General features: G+C 37.1%; 1 protein-coding gene across 1 annotated transcript in view; it reads left to right on the forward strand.

The window, feature by feature from the left end:
* The window catches only part of ZFAND3 (zinc finger, AN1-type domain 3), a 242,705-nt gene that overhangs the window by 119,593 nt on the left and 99,297 nt on the right, over nucleotides 1-23,815 (forward strand). The window contains exon 3 of the mRNA XM_005873777.2: nucleotides 23,273-23,455. Within this exon, the coding sequence (XP_005873839.2) occupies nucleotides 23,273-23,455 (183 nt within the window). The remainder of the gene's footprint in view (nucleotides 1-23,272; nucleotides 23,456-23,815) is intronic.

The raw sequence follows: 23,815 nt of genomic DNA on the forward strand, positions 1-23,815 counted from the left end.
CACCTCAAAGTTTCTGTTGAGAAATCAGCTGACAGTTGTATAGGTGCTCCCTTTTAGGTAACTAACTGCTTTCCTCTTGCTGCTTTTAAGATTCTCTCTTTGTCTTTAACCCTTGGCAATTTAATTATGGTGTGTCTTGGCTTGGGGCTCTTTGGGTTCCTCTTTTTGGGGATTCTCTGTGCTTCCTGGGTTTGTAAGTGTTACTTTTACCAGATAGGGGAAGTTTTCTGTCATTATTTCTTCAAATAGGTTTTCAATATCTTGTACTCTCTCTTCTCCTTCTGGAATGATGGGAATGTTGGTACCCTTGAAATTGTCCCAGAGACTCCTCATACTGTCTTCATATTTTTGGATTCTTTTTTTATTTTTGCTCTTCTGATTGGGTGTTTTTTGCTTCCTCATATTCCAAATTGTTGATTTGATTCTCATAATCCTCTACTGTTGAATCTTTGTAAATTATTTATTTTTTCAATCAGTGTATGCTTAATTTCTGACTGGTCCTTTTCCATTTTTTTGGAGGTTTCTAGAAGATTCTTAAGTAACTTTATAACTGTGGTTTTGAACTCCATATCCAGTTTTCTTTTTTCCATCTTTCATTTGTGACATGTTTCTTTGTCTTCATATTTGTTTCTATGTATTAGGTAATCCTTGAGCATTCTTATAACTATTGTTTTGAACTCTCTCTCTAGTAGTTTGTTTGCTTCCATTTCATTTAGTTTTTTTTTCTGGATATTTCTTCTGTTCCTTTATGACATGTTTCTTTGTCTCCACAATTTGGCTGCTTCCCTGTATTTGTTTCTATACATTAGGTAGAGTTGCTATGTCTCCTGGAATTGGTAGAGTGGCCTAGTGTATTAGAGGTCATGTAGGGCCCTGTGGCTCAGTCTCCCCAGTCACCTGAGCAAGGTGTGCTCTAGGCGCGTCCCTGTGTGGGCTGTGTGCACAGTCTTGTTGTAGTTTAGCCTTGATTGCTGTTGGCATCACTGGGAAGAGTTGACCTCCAGGCCAATTGGTTGTGAGGACCAGCTGTGACTACAGTCAAAGAGCTGCTGTGCAGGAGACATCCCTGTGGAGCAGGTCTTGCTTAAGTGGGGCTTTGGTGTTCACTGAATCTGCCCTTTGAGTGTGTTGCTTGTGGTCATGTAGAATTGTAATCTCGTATGGTCTGAAGCTTCCATCGGGTGCACTGGCTCTGAGGCCTCCAGGGAAGTGAAAAGTCAGCCACTTTCTGGGGCCACCCAGCAGGAGCTACAGAGCAATCGGCAGATGGCTGCTACTTTTGCTGGGCTTGGAAGTGCCTAGGCAAGGCCAAGCTGTGAAGCAAGGCAGGCTGCTGCTAGTGCCAGGTCTTGCTGATACCAGCTGCTAATTGTTTGAGAGATTTTTAGGAAAGTCTGAAGCCTGAGCCAGGACAGGCCCTTCATTTGGAAAAGCCACTGCAAACAGCTTGGGTGGGGCTGCAGATTGGATGTGACGGGATCTCAGAGAATCACCAGGTTGTGGAAAACTATGTGGACCAGCCTTATGGAAATTCAGATATGGCTCTCAGTTAGCTCAGTGATTGGCGAGGTCTCAGCATAGGAACAGTGCACCATGTCTGGGAGAAAGCCACCCCTGAGTTCTTGCTCCTATGTCAAACAATCCAGTTTTTTCCCATATGCCCCTGGATTTCCCTAAGCCACTGCTCCCGCTCTGGAGCTCAGAGGGAGTGGGACTGTGTAAGTTTGTGTGCTGGCACTTTAAGCGGGACTGCTTGGGTCTCCAGCAGCCTCTGAGCCACTCAGCCACAATCCCCGCTTGTTTTTACAGGCCAAAATCAGGGGCTTCTCTTCCCAGCTATGGAACCATAGGCTGGGAGTCTGATGTGGGACTGGGACCCTTGCTCCTTCCAGGCCAAGATATCCCTCTGCTTAAAAATATGCCATGCATGGTGTCAGATCAGCCCTTTCTGTGCCTCCCCCTCTCCTACCAGTCTCTGTGTGCATTCTTCTTTACTTCTCTAGTTGTATGGCTTCCAGTCAGCCAGCTTCAGGAGGTTCTGAATGATGGTTGTTCTGTATCTTAGTAGTAATTTTGATGTGGTTGTGGGAGGCGGTGAGTACTGGTATTTACCTACGCCGCCATGTTGGTTCTTCAGCATTATTATTAAATACAAAGAGACATCAAGGTTCCTCTGCTGACCTTTAGAACATGCAGGAGGAGCCATCACCCTTTTTGGGTGGTGAGTCCTTTCCTTTTTGTCATTCGATTGCTACACAGCCAGGAAAATGAGCACCATTGTGTAAGTCTCAGGATTTGTAGCTCACAAACAAATGAACCATAAAAGCCTCTAAGACAGACTATGCCCAAGAATTTTTGAACTTTACATGATATTTCTTACAGTTTTCTAATGTAATTTTCCTAACGGCTACAGGACTGTAACTGTTGGAAACATTAAAAATCATTTTACTCCTCTCCTCTTAAAAAGGAATAGAATAGGATATTCTATTCTTGCTTAAGAAATTCTTACTTTAAGCTTTTGCAGTTTATTCTTTTTCATTATGTTTTATTTCAGAGGGAGTTTATTACTTAAGTTCAGATTAACAATTAAAATTTAAATTCATTTAATTATTAAAGATCACATTTTGCTTAGATATAACCAAATATAAATTGTGATGGATATCCCATAGAATCAATCTAAGTAAATATTTTCTATATATGATTAGTGGCACTGCATTCTTTGTAGGTCTTCTCTTGTTATTTTTAAACATAATCAGCTTTGAAATTTCCTGTTAAATGTACAGGGTTGTTGATGGGTTGCCTTTTACCTGATTCGTTCTATTAAATAGTCAGATTGAGTGGAAATTAAATTTTTACACCTCCTGAGCATAATGTAAAGTTGATTTCATATTGACCTTTGGAGTTCATAAATATAGGTCAGCTTTTCTTTCTTTGTGGTTTTTTGACACTTTGATGCATGGGGTTATGGAAATTTTGTACATGCATTAGAGTTGTCCTTTTCCTTGGTGAACTACAACTGCGATGAAGTATGTAACTCAAGAGCAAAAAGAATTGCTTGAGAAGATATCTTCACAAGTGACATCCTAAACCTTCCATTATGTTTGTTTACTTTGCAGTCTCATTTTCAAATATAATAATAGCCATGGCATTTTTCTCTGAACCTCTTTTTAACAAAGGGTTTCCTCCTTCTGCTGCCCTAATTTTGTTTATTCAGGCCATGCTTCATGGTTTCTAAGCAACCAAGATGATATATGGCTGAGCATGTATGTCCACCATTTAAGTGATAGTTTAGTTTCTTTGAAACCCTTACAGATAATTCTCTAAAAGTGGTAGGGTGGCAGATTTTCTAATGTACCCACATTCTGGGTCTTCACTAATTCCAGGCAAGAACTTGGCTGAAGAGAATGTAATTTTCCTTGGCACTCTCAGTTTTAGTTTTTTAGGATAAAGATGAATGGAATTTGACAGCAATCAAATTGATAAACACAATATTAAAACAGAAGTTGGCACTGTGCTTCAGCATTCCTTGACATGCTAGCGTTTTCCTTGAGTTTGCACTACAGTGTTACTCACATCTAGAACCAAGTGAAATGGCAAACCACTTTCATGAAATGGGAGCTTTGTGATTGGTTGTGTTGGGGAGATGTTTTTGCTCTTGATAAAGTACACTTGAAGATACAAAAGTAATTACTCTTTTCAGAACAGATCTTTTAGGTTTGTATGATTTGTGCTGAAATAATTGAAGTGTGAACTGCAAGGGAAATTGTCCTGCTTTGACATTGTTGGCCCTTACTTCCTAAGCATTGTCTGTTCATTTTTGTTTGACCATTACTTTTCAGCTTCTCACATTTTCAGATCTTGATGTGTCTTGCCTTAATAGCTTATTTGATTCTATTTAGTTGATATTTCTTTAGCATGCATTCTTTGCCCTGAAAGGTAAAATGAAAACAAAACAAAACCACATTCATTAACTCTGATCTCCTCATACAGAAATTCTAATGCATTTCATGTAGAATTTTATTCCTAATATATTTTCTAGCAATTTTTTTCTTTTTGGTTTATTAGTAGCTTTCACTTAAACATAGTTATAAGGCATAAATATGTTATTTACAAATGTTGATGAAATCCCCATATAAAAATGAGATTATAAGTATTTTTACCTTAATTTTTTTTTATTTATTTATTTTTTAAATATATTTTGTTGATTTTTTTACAGAGAAGAAGGGAGAGGGATAGAGAGTTAGAAACATTGATGAGAGAGAAACCTTAATTTTAATTAATTATTTATTTTTACAACAACTTTATTTTAAATTTTTTATTGTTGATATTCTTGCAGATGTCCCACATCCCCACCCCCTTTGCTAACCTCCACCCAGGACTTGTCTCCCCCTCCCTTGGCCTTCATCACACAATGGTCTGTGTTGATGGACTCTACGTATATGTTCTTTAGCTAATCCCTTACCCTTCTTTGTATAATTCTTTTTAAAAACATATATTTTTTTATTGATGCCGTAGCTGGTTTGGCTCAGTGGATAGAGCGTCGGCCTGCGGACTGAAGGGTCCCAGGTTCGATTCCGGTCAAGGGCATGTACCTTGGTTGTGGGCACATCCCCAATAGGGGGTATGCAGGAGGCAGCTGATTGATGTTTCTCTCTCTTGCGGGCACATCCCCAGTAGGAGGTGTGCAGGAGGCAGCTGATCGATGTTTCTCTCTCATCAATGTTTCTGACTCTCTATCTCTCTCCCTTTCTCTCTGTAAAATCAATAAAATATATTTTAAAAAAATAAAAACAATAAAAACATATTTTTTTTTATTGATTTCAGAGAGGAAGGGGAGAGGGAGAGAGAGAGAGAAACATCAATGATGAGAATCATTGATTGGCTGTCTCCTGCATGTCTCCTATGGGGATCAAGCCCACAACCCGGGCATGTGCCCTGATTGGGAATCTAACTGTGACCTTCTGGTTCATAGGTCGACACTCAACCACTGAGCCACACTGGCCTGGCTTTTGTATAATTCTTAAAGACAGAGTGCAGATTGAAATCTGTGCTTTGTAGGAGTCATAGCAAAAATGGAAATGCAAATATTTAAAGTTCAATATCCTATGAGCTCTAAAGTGGAGAGTGAGAAGAGTAGTGAATAATGCTCTCGATAACAGTCCTTCAAAATACTAGTATATTTCACATGGTTGTTTTTTATACCATTCCTCATTAGAAGCCAAGAGCATTATCTATGAATGGTGAGTACCAGGTGTGATAATTAAAATATATCTCATTTTCCTTTTTCTCATTTGTTAGAATTAATGGTAAGCACAATCTCTCAGACTAACGCAAAATTTAAAGCCAGTTAATTGCCTAAATTAGAGGTTATAAAGGGTTTGATTTGCAAGTCCTATTGTTGGGCTACCTAGAATAAGAGTAAAGGACAATTAGGGTTGTGTCTACACAGAACAGCATCACTTAATTTGTTTGGCATTAATACAGATTAAGGAGGAATTTGCATAGATCACATACTATAAAATACAGTTTTAAAATGGGTGACTTCCTCCACTTTCTCATCCTATTCAAAACACAATTACCCACATTGCAAGTGAAATAAAAAGCGTATTCCCAAATGAAAAATACAGTTTTAAATGGGTGTGAGGTTTACATATTTTACCTATCTTAAATTCATTTTAGACAAAATCATATTGAATTGTTTAGTATAAGGCAGTTGGTTTCTAAGAAGAACTTTCTAATAACCTTCTTTTTTTTTCTATTTGATAGGGAGCTGTAAATACTTCAATGCATTGACTTAGTGGCCTTTGTCCATTTGAGAATCAGGAGTGAGCCTGAATTGTAGTCATTAAGAGAAATAAAATAAACATAGCACGGCCTTGTTAATTTAAAACACAAAATTTTGAATTAGGGTCAGGCTATTTTGTAGTTTATAAAGAACAGAGTAATTGCGTAAAAATCATAGTTTTTTTCAGATAAGATTTTATTTTCAATAAACCAGTTTCAACCTAATATAGTTTTATTATAGTTCATATACTCAGATTTTCATCAGGTAGTAATAGAATTTAATGTAGCCTGGTAGAAAGTTTAGATTATTTCCCCAGCCCACACAGTCTACTAATCAGCAGTTTAGAAAATCACAGTTAGGACTATTGTTCTGATATAGTACAGTTGATGCTTGAACACTACAGGGTAAGAGGTGCCAATCCCCTTTGCCCATGATTTTCAACCTTCTTCATCTCGTGGCACACAAACTAATTACTAAAATTCTGCCATACACCAAAAAATATATTTTTTGCTGATGTGACAAAAAATAGGTATACCTTTGATTCAGTCACACCAGATGGCTATTGTTTTGTTGGCTGTTGTCATTTTTTTATTTGAAAATCTTAAGGGAAAAGAGGACAGTGCTCCTGACTAAATAGTCAGGTATTGCATGTTTAAACAATGCTTGGGGCACACCAGTGTGCCTGCCATAGCACACCGGTTGAAAATAGCTGTCCTATGCAGTTGAAAATCTGCATGTAACTTTTGACTTCCCTAGTACTGTTGCCTGGAAGCCTTACTGATAACATAAAGTCAATTAAGATATATTTTGTATCTTGAGTGTATTATATACTGTATTCTTACAATAAAGTAAGCTAGAGAAAGGAAATGTTAAGAAAATCATAAGAAAACATACATTTATAGTATTTGTTGAAAAAAAATTGATGTACTAGTATAAGTGGACCCATGCAGTAGGAACCTGTTATTCAAGGGTCAGCAGTATTATATAATCACTAATATTGGCCATATGTTAGAAACCTGGCTTCTTTTAAGCCCAGTCTGATTTGTTATCTAAGTTCTGTTTTCAGAGGGAGAAAATGGGCCTGTATGCATACACAGTATTGCATATAGTTTCATAATGTTAACCCAGAATTATACAGGCATACCTCAGAGATACTGTGGGTTTTGTTCCAGAACACTGCAGTAAAGCAAATGTTTCAATAATGTGAGTCACATGCTTTGTTGTTTCCCAATGCATAGAAAAGTTGTGTTTATACTATATTGTAGTCTACTAAGTGTGCATTATGTCTTAAAACACTATGTACATATCTTTTTTTAAATTTTTTAAAATATATTTTTATTGATTTCAGAGAGGAAGGGAGAGGGAGAGAGAGAGAGAAACATCAATGATGAGAGAGAATCATTGATTGGCTGCCTCCCGCATGCCCCCACTGGGGATCGGGCCCAAAACCCAGTCATGTGCCGTTGGCCGTAATCGAACCTGGGACCCTTCAGTCTGCAGGCCGATGCTCTATCCACGGAACCAAACCAGCTAGGACATATCTTAATTAAATACTTTATTGCTAAAAACGCTAACCGTTGCCCTGGCCGGTGTTCTCAGTGGTTAGAGCGTCAGCCCACATACTGAAGGGTCGTCATGGGTTTGATTCCTGGTCAAGGGGATGTACTTGGGTTGCAGGTTTGATTCCCAGCCCCAGTTGGAGCATGTGCGGGAGGCAATCAATCGATGTATCTCTCACATTAGTTTCTCTCTCTCCCCCTTCTTCCCTCCCTTCCACTCTCTCTCAAAATAGATGGAAAGAATATCCTTGTTTTAGGATTAACAAAAATCAAACAAACAAAATTGTCCTTGGGTGAGGATTAACAACAACAACAAATTAGCCATCATCTGAGCCTTCAGCCAATCATAATCATGTGGTTGGTAAGTGGTCTTGCCTTGTTGTCAATGGCTGCTAACTGATCCTGGTGTTGGTTGCTAAAGGTTGAGGTGGCTGTGGCAATTTCTTAAATAAGACTACAATGATGTTTGCCTCATCTATTGAATCTTTCTTTCACACACAATTTCTCTGTAGCCATTGTAAGGTTATTAATTGTCCTAGTTTTAATACTGCTGTGCCTTAGAGCAGTGGTTGCCAACCTTTCGGACCTCACGGACCACCAGTGGTCCGCGGACCACCGGTTGGCGACCACTGCCTTAGAGAGTAGGGAGGCCTAAGGAGAGAGGGAGAGATGAAGGAATGGTTGGTCAGTGGAGCAGTCCAATAACATTGATCAATTAAATTCACTAACTTCTAAGGACACCCCAAAACAACTAACAATAGTGACATCAAAGATCACCCATCACCTTAACAATAATGAAAGGTTTGAAATAGTGTAAGAATTAACCAAAATGTGACAGACACGAAGTGAACAAATGCTGTTGGAAAAAATAAACTTGCTAGATGCAGGTTTGACACAAACCTTCAACTTGTGAAAAATGCAGTATCTGTAAAACACAATAAAGTGAAGTGCAATAGAATGCGGTTTCCTCGATGCAAAATTTTCTGTGCACACAAGTTATGAACCCTAGTTAATAATTGTTCCCACATATTTGCTTCCCCTTCCAGTGGGGATATTGTATTTCTCTGTCCTCATCATTAGGCTCAGTTGTGTGACATCTTTTAACAAATCAAATGTGAATGAAAAGCTTTTATGCTACTTATGAACAGAAACTTCTTCGAGAAGGATATGGTGTAGTTTCGTATCTTTTTTGTCTTTAATTCTGGATTACTGAAATAAAGATGTGAGCAAAAATAACAAACGATTGTTGTAAAGCCTCTAAATTTTAGGGTCATTTGTTTTTGCAGCATAAATTGCCTAAGCTGACCAGTGTAAGAACGCTACATCGATGCTAGATGTAGATAAAGTTTTTTATGTTCATTTCTTATTTACTTTCTGATTTGTTCTTTATATCTATTTGTCATTAATCTGATTAATCATTTCTTTACCAGTATGTGGAATTAAAAATGCAGTCAACAAAATTTTTATGTTGTAAATACTTTGTCTATATTTAAATCAGGAATCTTAAGCTATTGGCTTGCCAGGCACAAGTCTGTTGTATTTGGAAGTTTTAATTTTAGTTAAGTTTGAAATCATGTGCCTCCAGGTGAGGCTCACACTTGCCAATTAACCACAGTAACCACAACTTCCTATGTTTTAGGCCAGCTGACCTTGTACATTTATATCTACCTGGTCCCTGAAAACCTTTGAATTTGTAACCACAGGATTGGCTTATTACTGAACATGGTTAATGAAACATAAATGACACCAGAGAAATTATTTTTCATTGTCATAGATTCAAGCTAGCAAATTTTAAAAATATATATTTTTATTGATTTCAGAGAGTAAGGAAGAGTGAGAGAGAGATAGCAACATCAATGATGATAGAGAATCATTGATCAGCAACTCATGCAGGCCGCTACTGGTGATGGATCCTGCAACCCTAGCATGTGCCCTTGACTGGAATTGAACCTGGGACCCTTCAGTCCATAGACCGATGCTCTATCTACTGAACCAAACTGGCTAGGGTGCAAATTTTTAAATTGTGTGCAAGGAGGCAAGAAGGGGAATAATAAAAATCATAGTTAATATTGCCAGGCAGTCTTCTGACACTTTAACATGTATTACCTAACATAATTCTCACAATAACCTTATGAAATATGATTATTCCCATTTTAGAGAAGGAGAAAATGAAGTAAGGGAAGTTAAGTAACTTACCCAAAGTCACATAGGTAAGAGGTTGAGCTAGGATTTGAACTCAGTCTGATTTTACACTCCTAAGCACCATATTATGCAGAGGGTATGCAGATAACTATATGTGAGCTTTTCTCACAAGTGGAGAAATTCCTTTGGTTTTTGGTTGATTTCTCTTTATGTGAAGAGCAAGTTTTCCCTTATATTAAGCTGTAGCTTTTAAAAATAACTATCCATGGTGCTCTTCAGAAAGAACACTATCCTTTCTACTATTAGATATCTTTTGGGGATTGTGAATCATATGTCATATATTGTTTTGCTATCTCGGATTCACTGGATACAAATTAGTCCTGTAGCCCTCATCTTTGGACTTGTGAAAATCATGGTCTTCTCTGATATGCTTTAATAGGCATAATAAATGTTAGTAAACCCATTACTTCATCCTTTATTTTATTTTACTGATATGAGAGAGAGAGAGAGAGAGAGAGAGAGAGAGAGATATCAATTTATTGTTCCACTTATTTCCTGGTTGATTCTTGTATGTGCCCTGATCAGAGATCAAACTCACAACCTTGGCATATTAGTACCGCACTCTAACCGACAGCTACCTGGCCAGGGCACCCATTACTTCATTCTTTAAAAAAATTTCTCTTAAGAGTTTAAACCAGTGTGTGGTCTGTTACTCTTAGCAAAAGAGGTTGACGGTCTTAAAATATACTGTATTGCATTGTTTGGAAAATATTTATTTGTGCTGAACAGTTTGCAACTTTTTTTTTTTATAAGGATTGTTTTTTTTTGTTTGTTTTTGTGGTTTTTTTTTAAATATATTGATTTTTTACAGAGAGGAAGGGAGAGAGATAGAGAGTCAGAAACATCGATGAGAGAGAAACATCGATCAGCTGCCTCCTGCACATCTCCCACTGGGGATGTGCCCGCAACCCAGGTACATGCCCTTGACCGGAATCGAACCCGGGACCTTTCAGTCCGCAGGCCGACGCTCTATCCACTGAGCCAAACCGGTTTCGGCCAGTTTGCAACTTTTATCTTAAAGAAAAGTATATCTCAACCACCACCCAGAGTTGAATTTCCTGAAAATTCAACTGGAAAAAAAGAAAGAAAGATATGGTCAGCTTGGCAGTAGCACTTAAATGCAAGAGGACTGAAGATTGGTGTATGAGACCCTGATATGAGATGATGAGGCTGAGAAGTGAGTGGAAATGAAGTAAGAGGGGGATGGGAATAGCTTATTATAGGCATGAGTTACCCTCATAGATGGAGGGAAGCAAGGACAAAAGAGGACCAAGTTGCAAGGGTTTCAGGGGCACAAACACTACTCCCTTCCCACTTACCAAAAAGGGAGGTGCCATAGGAGTTGTTTTTGTTTTGGCTCTGCTCCTGTTATGTCTTCACTGTAAAACAAAGGACTGGTGATATTAAAACTGTGGATACAATTATAAAAACAATCAAGGATTTACAAAAAGGGGGTACCCCGATTTGTTTTCTAATTCCCAAATTTTTTTCAAATTCTCTGTTCTGTTGTCAATGAAGTCTTTTTAGGGCATTTAAAACCTTAGGTCTGAACTGATAAAATTCTTCCAAGCCCAGCCTCTCGTAATTAACATTCATGCCACAGCTATGCCATTGGAATGATTCATGAATGGCAGCGGGGACTAGGAGGTCTTTAAATCAGCTGTCGCCAACCTTTCAGACCTCACGGACCACCAGTGGTCTGTGGACCACTGGTTGGTGACCGCTGCTTTAAATGGTACCAACGACCAGCTATAAACATATAGGTCAGAGGTGTTTGTTTTGTTTTTAGGTTCTGATTTGCCTATTTGATTTTGTCAGTGTTGCCTAGTATTTCTGCTATATGCCAAGCCCTATTGGTAATTTTGATGGTTAAGCTGTATGTGTAGAATGTGTATGTGTAACACACTCATCATTTCAAATGTTCATTTTTATTGAAACTGAATTCAATGTCACAATATTCAGAAAACTCTGTGTTTTCATTTTTTTAAACACTTGACACATTTTGTGATTAGACTGGAATGAGGTAAATGTATCTCTTGTGCAATTATTGTATTACTAATGGATTTTTAGATATTGGCTGTGATGTTAACATGGTAATTTATGCCCTATAAATGAATATGGGGCACTATTACTGGGAAAACTGTATAGTCTGCACAATAAATGCTGTATAAGGAACAAGTTCCAAAGAACTTTTTTACTAGTTCACACTTCTGAGCAGTAGGCACTATAGGTGCAAAGAAATCTAGAGACTATATAATTTCATTATAAACCTGATTATAAAATATGCTTAATTACTGATAAGAGTTTTATTTGTAAGCTTTATCAGCTTTATATATTCATTCTGTTCTTGACATTTTGTGAGAAGCATTTGAAGACCTGCTTTTGGGAGCTAATGTAATATTATTCCTATTCTCAAAACAAGTTTGCAGCAGTGGTTTAAGGTGAGACAGAAGAGATAGCCAGAAGCCTGTTTGAATCTAAGCAAACAGGACTTGAGAGGTCTTAGACTTTTGAGGTCTTTCAGACCAGTTACCTTTGGTAAGTAATAAGGAAGAAAGTTTTGTGCAGGAATACTTTGTAAAATCCAAACATCTGCTTATTGACAGGGCTGCTTAATCTATTGTATGTAAGAAGCATTCTTGCTTCCTATAAATAAATGTTATAACAATTTAAAGTCTATTGATGTCTCAGAGAACTAATACTTTTAAACTTAATATGCTCACCAGTATTAAGTTAAATTCAACAAATCTATACTGTGTGTTATATGACAGGCATTTTGCTGGGGGCTAGGGTATACAATGAATAAGATATTCATTCATTCATTCATTCAATAAATATTTATTGAGTGCGTTCTATGGATAATCTTTAAGGGCCTCACTGAGGAAACCAGTTCAAAGATGAGTAGGAATTACCAGGGTGAATAGCAGGATGAAGAAAAATAGTTTCCCACATGCCACGATGACAATATTCCAGGTTGAGAAAGAACATGGATATTTGAAAAATCAGAAGAACCCCAAAATGACTGAAGTAGGAGGGAGAGGAAGAGCAGTGATTTAAGGTGAGACAGAAGAGATAGCCAGAAGCCTGTTCTTGGGGAGACTTCTAATTTCTAAGCCATGTTTAGGATTTTGGATCTGATTATAAAGGCAGTGGGAGGTCATTCTAGGGTTTATAGAAAAAAATTACTTTATCAGAATTTTTTTATATTACTCTGATTGCTTTGTGGAGAATGGATTAGAGTGGGCCAAGAGATGATAGTATGCAAATAAGTAAATTAGGATACTTTTGAATGAATCTTCAATATGATGTTGACTTAGGCTAGAGTGTATTAGAGAAGTGAGTGAATTCAAGAAATATTTAGGAGTTGTAAATGACTAGACTTAGTGACTTTTGAGATGTAGAATTAAGGGAGGGAGAATGTGGAGTCTGAGAGGATTCACAGACTTCTGACTTCAGACTCTAACGGAGAATTTTGATGCCATCCCCTGAGAGATTTATGGGCATAGATAGGGAACATAGAACAGGAGTCATTTATCACTAATAGGATATGTATCTTTGTATACTTAAATGTATATGCGGTATGTGAAATATGTATATTTTAAACTTGTCTGAAAGTATTGATCGGTATCAAAACAGGGTATTCTGAGATCAGTGAAGACAATCTGATTTTTTTCCCCAGGGGTAGCCAGATTTTTTAAAAATGTATATTTTTATTGCTTTTTAGAAAGAGAGAAATCAAGAGAGGGAGAAAGGGAGAGAGGGAGAGAGGGAGAGAAAGAGGGAGAGAGAGAGAGAGAGCAGACAGAAACATCCCCAGGCATGAGAAAGATCAAGCGGTTACCTCCTGCATGTTCCCTACTGGGGATTGAGCCCACAACCCAGGCATGTGCCCTGACTAGTATAGAACGAGCAACCTTTGGTGCACAGGATGACACTCGACTAACTGAGCACACAGGCCAGGGTGACAATCTGATTTTTAAAGAGGTGGAATCATTGTGAGAGCATAGGGGAGAATCTGGAAGGGAAATGGTTTTTATTTTCTTTTTTGTTTGGTTGGTTGTTTGCTAGGAGTTTTTTTTTAATTACTGGTTCAGTTTTGTCAGTTGTTATCAGCTGATTCAGGTTTTTTTAAAATTTTTACTGATTCAGTTTTGGAAAATAGTATTTCTCTAGGAAATTGTCCATTTTGCCCAGGTTGTCCAGCTTGTTGGCATATATGTAGTTGTGGAAGTATAGTATTTTCTTACAATCCTTTGTATTTCTGTGGTGTCAGTAGTTACTTCACCTCTTTCTGCTTTTATTTATTTGGGTCTCCTCTTTTTGTTTCTTGATGAGTCTGGCTAAAGGTTCATCAATATTGTTTATCTTTTCAAAGAACCAGCTCTTGGTTTCATTGATCTTTTGTATATATATATATTTTTAGTCTCTCAGTCATTTATTTCTGCTCTGATTTTTATTATTTCATTCTATTTACTCTGGGCTTTTCTTGTTGTTCTCTTTCTAATTCTTTAAGTTGTAGGGTTAGTTAGTTTATTAGAAATTTTTCTTGTTTTTTGAGGTAAGCCTGTAGTGCTTTGAACTTCCCTCTCAGGGCTGCTTTTGCTGTGTCCCAGAGATTTTGGGTTGTTGTATGTTCATTTTCATGAGGTTTTTTTTAATGTTTTCCTTGATTTCATTGGCAAACCATTCTTTGTTTAATAATATGTTCTTTAGCCTTCCTCCATGTGTTTGAATGATTTGGGGTATTTTTATGGTAATTGGTTTCTAGTTTCATGCGATTGTGATCCAAGAATATGCTTGATTTGATTTCAATCCTCTTGAATTTGTAGATACTTAGTTTGTGTCCCAACATATAGTCTGTCTTTGAGAATATCCCACATACACTTGAGAAAAATGTATATTTGTCAGCTTTGGGGTGAAATGTTCTGTAAATGTCAACTAAATGCATTTAATCTAGTGTGTTGTTTAAGGCCGCTCACTGTTTCCTTGTTGATTTTTTGTCTAGAAGATCTATCAAGTGATGTCAGTAGGGTGTTAAAGTCCCCTACTATGATTGTATTGCTGTTGATCTCTCCCTTTAAGTCCTCCAGAAGTCTTTTTTATATGTTTGGTTGCTCCTATATTGGATGCATATATCCTCTTGTTATATTGATCTCTTTAGTATTATGAAGTGGCCTTCATTGTATCTTATTATGGCTTTCATTTTGAAGCCTGGTTTGTCAGATATGAGTATTTCTACCCCAGCTTTTTTTTTTTTTTTTTTTTTTTCCATTTCTACTTGCATGGTAGTCTGGGGCACAGGTGAGGTGAGCTGAGTTACAGTGGTAAGTCTGATCTTCTGGTGGCGCTGGGTCAGGTGTGCCTGGTCATGGAGGCAGGTCTGTGATTCTGGGGGTGTCAGGTCATGGTTACAGGGCCAGTCACAAGTTGGCAGGGCTGATCTGCCAGGGGCACTAGGTAAGGTCAAATGGGTCTGAATGGCAGGTCCGTCTGTCTGGGAGATCTGGGTCACAGTGGCAGGGCCACTTGCACCATGTTAAGGTGGTGGGGCCAGTTGTGCAGGGGCATTAGATTGGGCATTCGGGACGGGGCTGCAGGTCCACATACCCTGGCATGCCACTCGTCAGAACAATAGTCTTTTTGTGTGTTTTTTTAAAGAAGCCGGAAGATTGGTTCCAAAAGGACATTTAAATGAACCCAGTCACATTGAGTAGATAACAGTTTTCCCTATAAACTAGCATCCAAGGCCATTGCATTTTAGTTTCAATGTAGCTATTCCTTTGGTTCTTGCTAATTCTTATTTAAACCAGTTTGTTTTTGCTGAGGTTATTAACTCAGGTTAACATCCAACTACTAGAATTTTATTAAAATTTTAATTAGATGGCTAAAACTCTGGTTTATGAATTGGCTGGCTACTGCTAATGGCTTTGTAGTTTTTAAAAATAAGATATCCAAGGTTTGTGATTGGGGTGGGAATGCGTAATTTTAAAAACCTAGAAATGTACTTATGAATTAGTCTGTAACCTATTATGGACATAATTGGGAGAAGGGATGAACAAGAGGAGAAAAAACCCTATTCTGTTAAAAGAAGCCTTAATACAGTGCCCTGCAAGACCCAAACTCTGCAAATATCAGAATTGAATTCTTATTTGTGACATTTCCATTTTACTTTAATTGGGTACTTGAAACATGCAGCTTTTTATGGTGTCAAAAACCAAATTAGTGCTTCCAGTGAGAACATGAATTATAATCTGTGAAATAAATTTGGGTGGGGTTTTGAGACGGAATGTGGTAAGTAGAAAAGTAGACCCTGTAAACTTTCAGCTATTGTGCTGGTATTTTGGCAAGTTGGGCGGTGGTTGCTTCAGTGCTGCATGCCACAGTGGGAAGAGTGTGGACATTATAGTCACATAAACCTAGGTCTCAAACCCTAGCTCCAACACTGGTTAGGATGAGGCAGGTTTCCCCAAGCTTGCCATGCTCCACTGTCCTCTGCTGAAATGTGGGGATGACATCTACTGCCCAGCTTATTTTGAGAATTAAATGAGAAAGTGAATGTAAGACCTCTGGCAGAGTGCCTTGCTCATTGTAGGATTATGAAAACAGAAATTCACAGGTACTGAGCACTTCATCTTTTAGATATGCTAACCCAGATGATGGTAGGAGTGTCCCTAAAGGCATACAAAATAGTTTGTGAAAGGTTTAAAATAACAATTGATAAATAATTTTAAATGTAATCCAGTGATAGGTTTTCTACAGAAAAATATTTTGCCTTTAAATGCAGATAACATTTATTGAGTAGTCTTTTTTTTCCTGGGCCTATCTAATGTGGGAAACTGACAAATTGATGATTCTTATATACCATAGTAAGTGTTGGGCTGTGGGAAAGCACAGGGTTTGTGTCAAGAGAAATTGACAATATGTACCAAATGCTTTAAAAATGTGCATCCTCCCTTATCCAAGTGATGACCTGATGGAGTTTGATAAAAGATTGTTTATAATAGTGGAAAATGATACAATAAAAAGAAAAGAAAACAATAGTGAATTAGTTTGTTATATTATAAATGGACATACTATGTACCTATTAGTGATCACACCATTCTTTATGGGACAAAGAAAAAATATTCATATAGGTATTGCTCAGAACAAAAACTAGCATACTGAAGAGGATTTTTTTTTAAAAAAGACCATTTATTTTCAAAGAAAGGAAATTCAGTGAAATCTTTTCCAAATCACTTTCGTGTTTTTCTCCCTCGAAGAAATCATTAAAAAAAGACATGGTTATTGTTATAATCTGGAAGTGGAGTGGGAATTTTGGCAGGTGAACTAATAAGCATCTTGCCAAATCTGTGTAGTATGTTTGGGAGGTCAACAGTTGGGGCATATCCATACGAGATGTGAGTTTTGAGTAATGACTAGGTAAAGTATAGTCCCAGTGAGACTGGCCAGGTGAATGGGCTTGTCAGCAGAGCAGGTGAGGTGTATTTTCAGTGCTCCCAGTCTTTTGAGGTACACTTTGTAGTAAGAAGATGGACCTATGAGAAAAATAATTCTAAAAATGGAGAAAAATATGTCCAGTGACTTCACTGGCCATTTTGGTTCAGTTGGCACCATTAGGTCAGTTTCTCTGTCTTGTGAAAACATCCCATTTCTGGATACTTCAGGTTCCAAGAGTACCTTTCTTGAGAAATTATTTTTTCCCTTAATTGATAATAAGGTAAGCTCCCGAGATATGGATTTCTTTTGAACTGCAGTGCCATTAAAGTTCAAAGGTTTTTACTCAGGTTTCACACATAGCCGTTTAACTTGGAAAAGCTTTATTTTTCAAGAACAAGTTTACAGCTTTGGATATACCATTAACTCTTAACCAATTTACAAAAATAGATAATTATTCCTAACTTTTTTCTCAGAGATGGATAAGTGCGGAGATTTCTAGTTTTCCCGCTTATACAAAACCCAGTTGAACAAGCCTTCACTGTGTCTGGGTCAAATGAAGCAACACTTCTGGACCTTTCCCCCACTGCTTTCCTGAATAGAGTGATGAGAGGCAGTCTGTTTGCTTGTCATGTTGTTTCTTTTTCTTTCTTTTCTTTTTTTCTTTTTTTTTTACATGTGATATATACTTAGTGGCCAGATTATTATGACCACCTGACGTTTGTAGGCAAATTAGCTATAATTTCGCGCTAAAGTTGCTAGAGGGCCAGACCATTATAAATAGGGAAGCAGGTTGTTTACCACGACAGTAGGAGTGATTTTTTTCTGAAGATATGGGTAAACAACGCGATTTAACAGCCTTTGAACGTGGGATATATTTGAACGTGAGTGGCCAGATTATTATGACCACCTGACGTTTGTAGGCAAATTAGCCGTACACTGCATCGTACAGGATATGGAAGCTGAAGGCCTGTTCGAACACCTTTGCTGTCTGCAGTTACCAAGATAAAACGTCTCCAGTTCTCACAGGAACACAAGGATTGGACACTTGAGCATTGGAAAAAAGTCATGTGGTCCAATTAATCACGTTTCCAGTTGCATCATGCAGGTGGCAGAGTGAGAATTTGGCGGAAACAGCATGAAAGCATGCACCCCACATGCATGAGTACAACCCTTCAAGCTGGTGGGAGCAGTGTTATGGTTTTGGGCATGTTTTCCTGGCATGATTTGGGCCCTTTAATTTGTATGGAACAACGTCTGAATAGCACAACATACCTAAGTATCGTTGCTGATCAAGTTCATCCTATCATGTTGATGGCGTATCCCAAGGGAGATGGCTTCTTCCAACAAGAAAGACAATGCCACGGTGCTCGTATTGTGCAGGAGTGGTTTCAAGAACATGAGGGAGACTTTACCTTGCTTAGGTGGTCCCCACAATCACCAGATCTCAATCCAGTTGAGCATTTGTGGGACGAAGTTAAAAGAGCCATCAGGCAGCTGGTTTCACAACCTCAAATCTCACAAAACTGGACAGTGCTATTCATCAGGCATGGTGTCAGATTCCTCACATCACCTTTCAACATCTCGTGGAGTCAATGCCAAGAAGAATCACCGCAGTATTGAAGGCAAAAGGTGGCCCAATGAAGTACTGAGGGGGTGGTCATAATAATCTGGCCACTGATGTTCAAATATATCCCACGTTCATTCATGTTCAAAGGCTATTAAATCGTGTTGTTTACCCATATCTTTAGAAAAAAATCACTTCTACTGTCGTGGTAAACCACTTGCTTCCCTATTTATAATGGTCTGGCCCTCTAGCAACTTCAGCGTGAAATTATAGCTAATTTGCCTACAAACGTCAGGTGGTCATAATAATCTGGCCACTAAGTGTAAATCTGCTATTCTAGACTTCTGGGAACTTTGTTTATGTCAGAAGTTGGATGCTGACTGATTCAGAAAGAAAAGAAACAAGAGAGTAAGAACTGCAATGTAAAGTAAACATCAGGGCTAAATGGAAGAGATAATTCCATGCCCTTTCTTTAAACTAGGAAAATACCTTTTATTTTTAATGATATTTGTTGAGTATTCATGTGCTAGATACATGACATAAGTACATTATCTTATTTAGTTGATATTATTCTGAGAGGTAGAATTAACTCTCTCTTCCTTCATTTTACAGACAAGACCCCCAAAGATTAAACAATTTGCTTTTAGCCATATGCCCAGGAAATAGTGGTCAGGATTTGAATCCAGATTAAACTCTAAAGCTCTTCTATTGTACAGGCTGCTAATTTAGCCTAAGAGTTAGAAAACTCTGAGGCTTAATTCTGAATTTCTGGTGAGTTGGCATTAACTTTCTTTCTCTCTATGTAGGGAGAGGATTGAGCTGGATATTTAAAGTTCTCCTTGTAAAAAATTATGATTCTTAGGTTCTTTATTGAATTGAAGTAGAGAATGTATAGAGTTTATACTATTTCTCTTGTGTGCAGCCAGTTTGGTTTGTAATAAAGACTTTTCGCTTGATAATTTTTTCACACCATTACCCTGTGGGGGTGCAGAAAAGCAGAAGGATGGGTTAAAAGTAGGTACAGTGTGCCCTGGTCAGTGGTTAGAGCATCAGCCCATGCACCAAAGGGTCCTGAGTTCCATTCCCAGTCAGGGGCAATACCCAGATTGCAGGTTCGATCCCCAGCCCTGGTTGGGGCATGTGCAGGAGGCAGCCAATCGATGTGTCTTTCTCACATCAATGTCTCTCTCTCTCGCTCTCGCTATCTCTTTCCTCCCTCCCTGCCCCCCTCCCACTCTGTAAAAATCAGTGGAAAAAAATATCCTCGGGTAAGCATTAGCAACAATAACAACTAAAAATAGAAGATATATTGTGTCAACTGCAGATTTACAAAAGAAGACTTAAAGAAAAGCACCTGAGCATCGCATCGAGGAGCATGGCAAGCATGGACTGGACTGGAGATTATGTGGGTGGGACCTGGTAACAGTGTCTTTAAATAAAAACATCATTTAACATCAAAGAGGACTGGGGATTGTGCTAGATGGTACAATGATTATTCAATTTCAGTTCTTTTAGGGCCTTATAGCATTTCCAGTTAAATGGTAGAGAGGTAGTTATAGGAGGGACACAGTGATTATTGACATAGCAGAACTAATAAGATGACATGACATTAAAAAAGCATCATTATTGCAGTATTTTTACTCCATTTATATAGTATCTTTCCCTCCAAAGTGTTGTATAAATAACATTGAGATAATAAGCCATTTAAAAATGTCAAAACACTGAAGAATAAGACTGGCTAAGAGAAATAAATACATAGAAAAGAAGCAGTAAGACTTGAGAACAGTGATGGGCACAGCAGGGTAGTGATTTTTCCATTGCACTCATCTTTGCTGCTATAACTGGGTAGGGTCTTGATGTGGAGGCCTTTTCCTGGCCAGTCTAGTGTTCACCATTCCTACATCCTGTGATTGAATACCATGTGTTTTGGTGTCAGATGGAGCTACATTTAAATCCTGATCCTACTATTTACTAACTTGTAACTTGGAACAAATGACCTAAACTTTCTGAGCCTCAATTTCTTCATCAGTAAAGTGGTGTTAACTATACCTCCCTTGTTAGCCTTGTCTCTAGGATTAAAGTAAATGTATTATATACCTAAAACATTTCACTTAGTGCCTAGCCTCATGATAACATATTCTGATACTCAATATCTCAAAACAGAAGGTCTGATAAGGCATAATAGCAGCTTCTCTGTGGTTCAAATGATAAAGCAATGTGGAGTTGCCAGGATCTTCTATCCTTCTCTGAATTGACATAGTAAAATATAATCTGTACTTCATAGTCTAGCATTAGATTTTTAAAAATTTATCTTTATTGTCGAAAATATTACAAATGTTCCTTTTTTTCCCATTGACCCTCTCCACCCCACACCTGCCCCCCAGGTAGATTTTTAAAATGAAACATATACATAACATACATAATAATTTTAACCTATCATCAGCTTTAAGAAATAAAAAAGTACAGCTAGATTTGAAATCTCTTCTTTTCCCTCCCCCAATAACGACTATCTTGAATTTGGTGTGTCATTTCCATGCGTGTTTTTGTATTTTAATTATGTGTTCATAAATAATAAATGGTATTTTACAAATTTAAATTTATTATATAAATATTATTATACTATATATCCTTCTGTGGGTTGCTTTTCTCTCTGAATTGTTTTTTAGATTTTTCTGTTATATTTGTAGCTTTATTCACTTATTTTAACTGTCATAGAACATTCCATTATATGCTTGAATATACCATTTTAATCCATTCTCTGTTAGTGGAATTCCTATAATTTTGAATATTTTTGTAATCTCTCATCATCTTATCTCCCTTCCTCAACCTAAGAGGTAACCACTATCCTGAATTGTGTTAATATTTTTTAGTGGTTAAACATACACATTCCTAAACAATATATTGAGTTTTACCTATTTTTTAAGATGTATGTAGGTACAATCTTACTATATTATTTAGTGCCTTGCATTTTTTGGTCAATGTTATGATTTTGAGATTCATGTTGATGTATTTGGCAATAGTTACTTTTTCTCACTATGTACATTATTCTATTATCTCATTACATTGCAATATATAAACCTTCAGGTTATATCTGACTTTTTACTGTTATGGACAATATAAAATTAAGATGTACATGTGTGTGGAGTTTCTCTCAGGGATATATTTAGGAATGAAATGACTGTGGTACAGGTAATGTATGTGCATCTTTATCGTTACTGGATATTGATAAGTAGTAATTTTATTATAAGTACTTTCTAATTTCTGATTTAAACCATGAGCTTAAAATGTATTTTTAAATTTTTCCATATAGAATTTTATTATGGATTTTTAACTTAATTGTTCTCTGATCAGCTAGCTAATCATGTCTGTATCATACTAACTCTTTGGCATCTGTTGAAACTTTTGCTTTATGGCCTAATGTGTGTGATCATGGTTTAGCCAGGTTTTAGTTAGTTTTTATAAATATTCTTCATGTGTTTTTTAAAAATTCATTATCTAATTGTAGGGTGCATGAGTCTATACAGGGCAAAAGTAGGTTTGCAGTTCTATGCGAAACAATTGATTCTTGTATTACTTATTATTATATTTTTCATATAAACAACTGTAAACCTACTTTATCCTTACTCTGTATATGCTTATTAATCTTAATGAATTTTACTAGTTATTCTGTCTGAGACAAGTATATTAAAATTTTTCTATTATGTTAGTAAATTTGTCAGTTTTCTGTAAATACAATCATTTTCGCTTTTGAGGCTTTGTTAATAGGTACATACAGTTTCAGAATTGTTTTATTTTCCTGATAAAAAATTCTTTAGTTACTATTATATGATGATCCTCTTTATCTCTAATAATGCTCTTTGCCTTAAAGTCTGTTTTCTAACAATATTCGAGCTATTACTGGCTTTTTAATTGTGTATTTGTGGGTATATTTTTATAGACTTAAGTTTTCTATATCCTCATATTTATGTTTTTAGTATGTCTCTTGTAAACTGCAAGGAACAAGACTTTGTTTATTCAGTCTGAACTTTCTTTTAACTGCTAAGTTTAGTCTGTCTACATTTATTACCATTACTAGTATGTCTGTACTTATTTCTACTATTTTGTTATGTGTCTTCTATTTACCCTGCTTTGTTTCCTGCAGTTTTTTTCTCTTTTTACCTGTCTTCTGTTTGTTTGAGCAACTTTTCTATATTTCTTTTTCTTTCTATTATCCCTAAATTTTTAACATGCATTTTGCTTTGCAAAGTCTTACATTAAAATCAGCATTCTACTATTCTTCTAAACAATGTGAAGACCTTGGAAAGCTTTCATTGTAGTTATCCTCTATTAATTTAAATGTTTTTGACCAGTATTTTACTTCCATTTTTTAATTTGACTTTAGAGAGAGGAAGGGGTGCGGTGGAGAGAGAAAGAGGGGAGAGAGAGAGACACACACACACACATTGGTTGCCTTTCACATGCACCCCCATTGGGGATCAAACCTGCAACCCCAGTAAGTGCCCTGACCAGGAATCAAACCCACCATCACTTGGTGTACAAGATGACACTCCAACCAGTTTACATGAGCCACACCGGTCAGGGCACCTCCATTTTTTTAATCACCCAAATTAGTCTTTATTATTGCTGCTATTACATTTATCTTTCTGCTAACTTTCATTTTGTTCTGATACCCAAGGAGATTATGAATGCCTTAATTAAATTGGTTTTCTTACTTTTTCTTTTCAGATTTTCAAAAGAAACAACCAGACGATGATTCCGCTCCAAGTACAAGTAACAGCCAATCAGATTTGTTTTCCGAAGAGACCACCAGTGACAACAACAATACCTCTATAACCACGCCAACTCTTAGTCCCAGCCAGCAGCCGCTTCCGACAGAACTGAATGTAACTTCACCAAGTAAAGAGGAGTGTAAGTGAATTACTGTCATGAGTTTCTTGATAATGCCTCATCCCAGAAAAGAAGATAGCAGCTTTGTAAATTCAAGACTAATTGTTGGCATATAGGCCCAAGTTAGTAAATTAGAGCATAAGTTTCATCCATTCTGTATAGCTTAAGTTGATCTTAAAAGATTGCCTTTTATGATAATTGTCAAGATATATAAGATTTTCAACCAGTCTAGGCCAGTGGTTCTCAGCCCTGGCTGAAAATTAGTATCCACTGGGAATTTTTAAAACAAATTGTAATCTTCAGCAGCATTTCTTAAGTCTGATTTAATCGGTGTGGATGGAGGGCCAGGAATCTGTTCTTTTTTTTTTTTTTTTTTTTAAT

Source organism: Myotis brandtii, unplaced genomic scaffold (genome assembly GCF_000412655.1).
Source record: "Myotis brandtii unplaced genomic scaffold, ASM41265v1 scaffold420, whole genome shotgun sequence".
Lineage (NCBI taxonomy): Eukaryota > Metazoa > Chordata > Mammalia > Chiroptera > Vespertilionidae > Myotis > Myotis brandtii.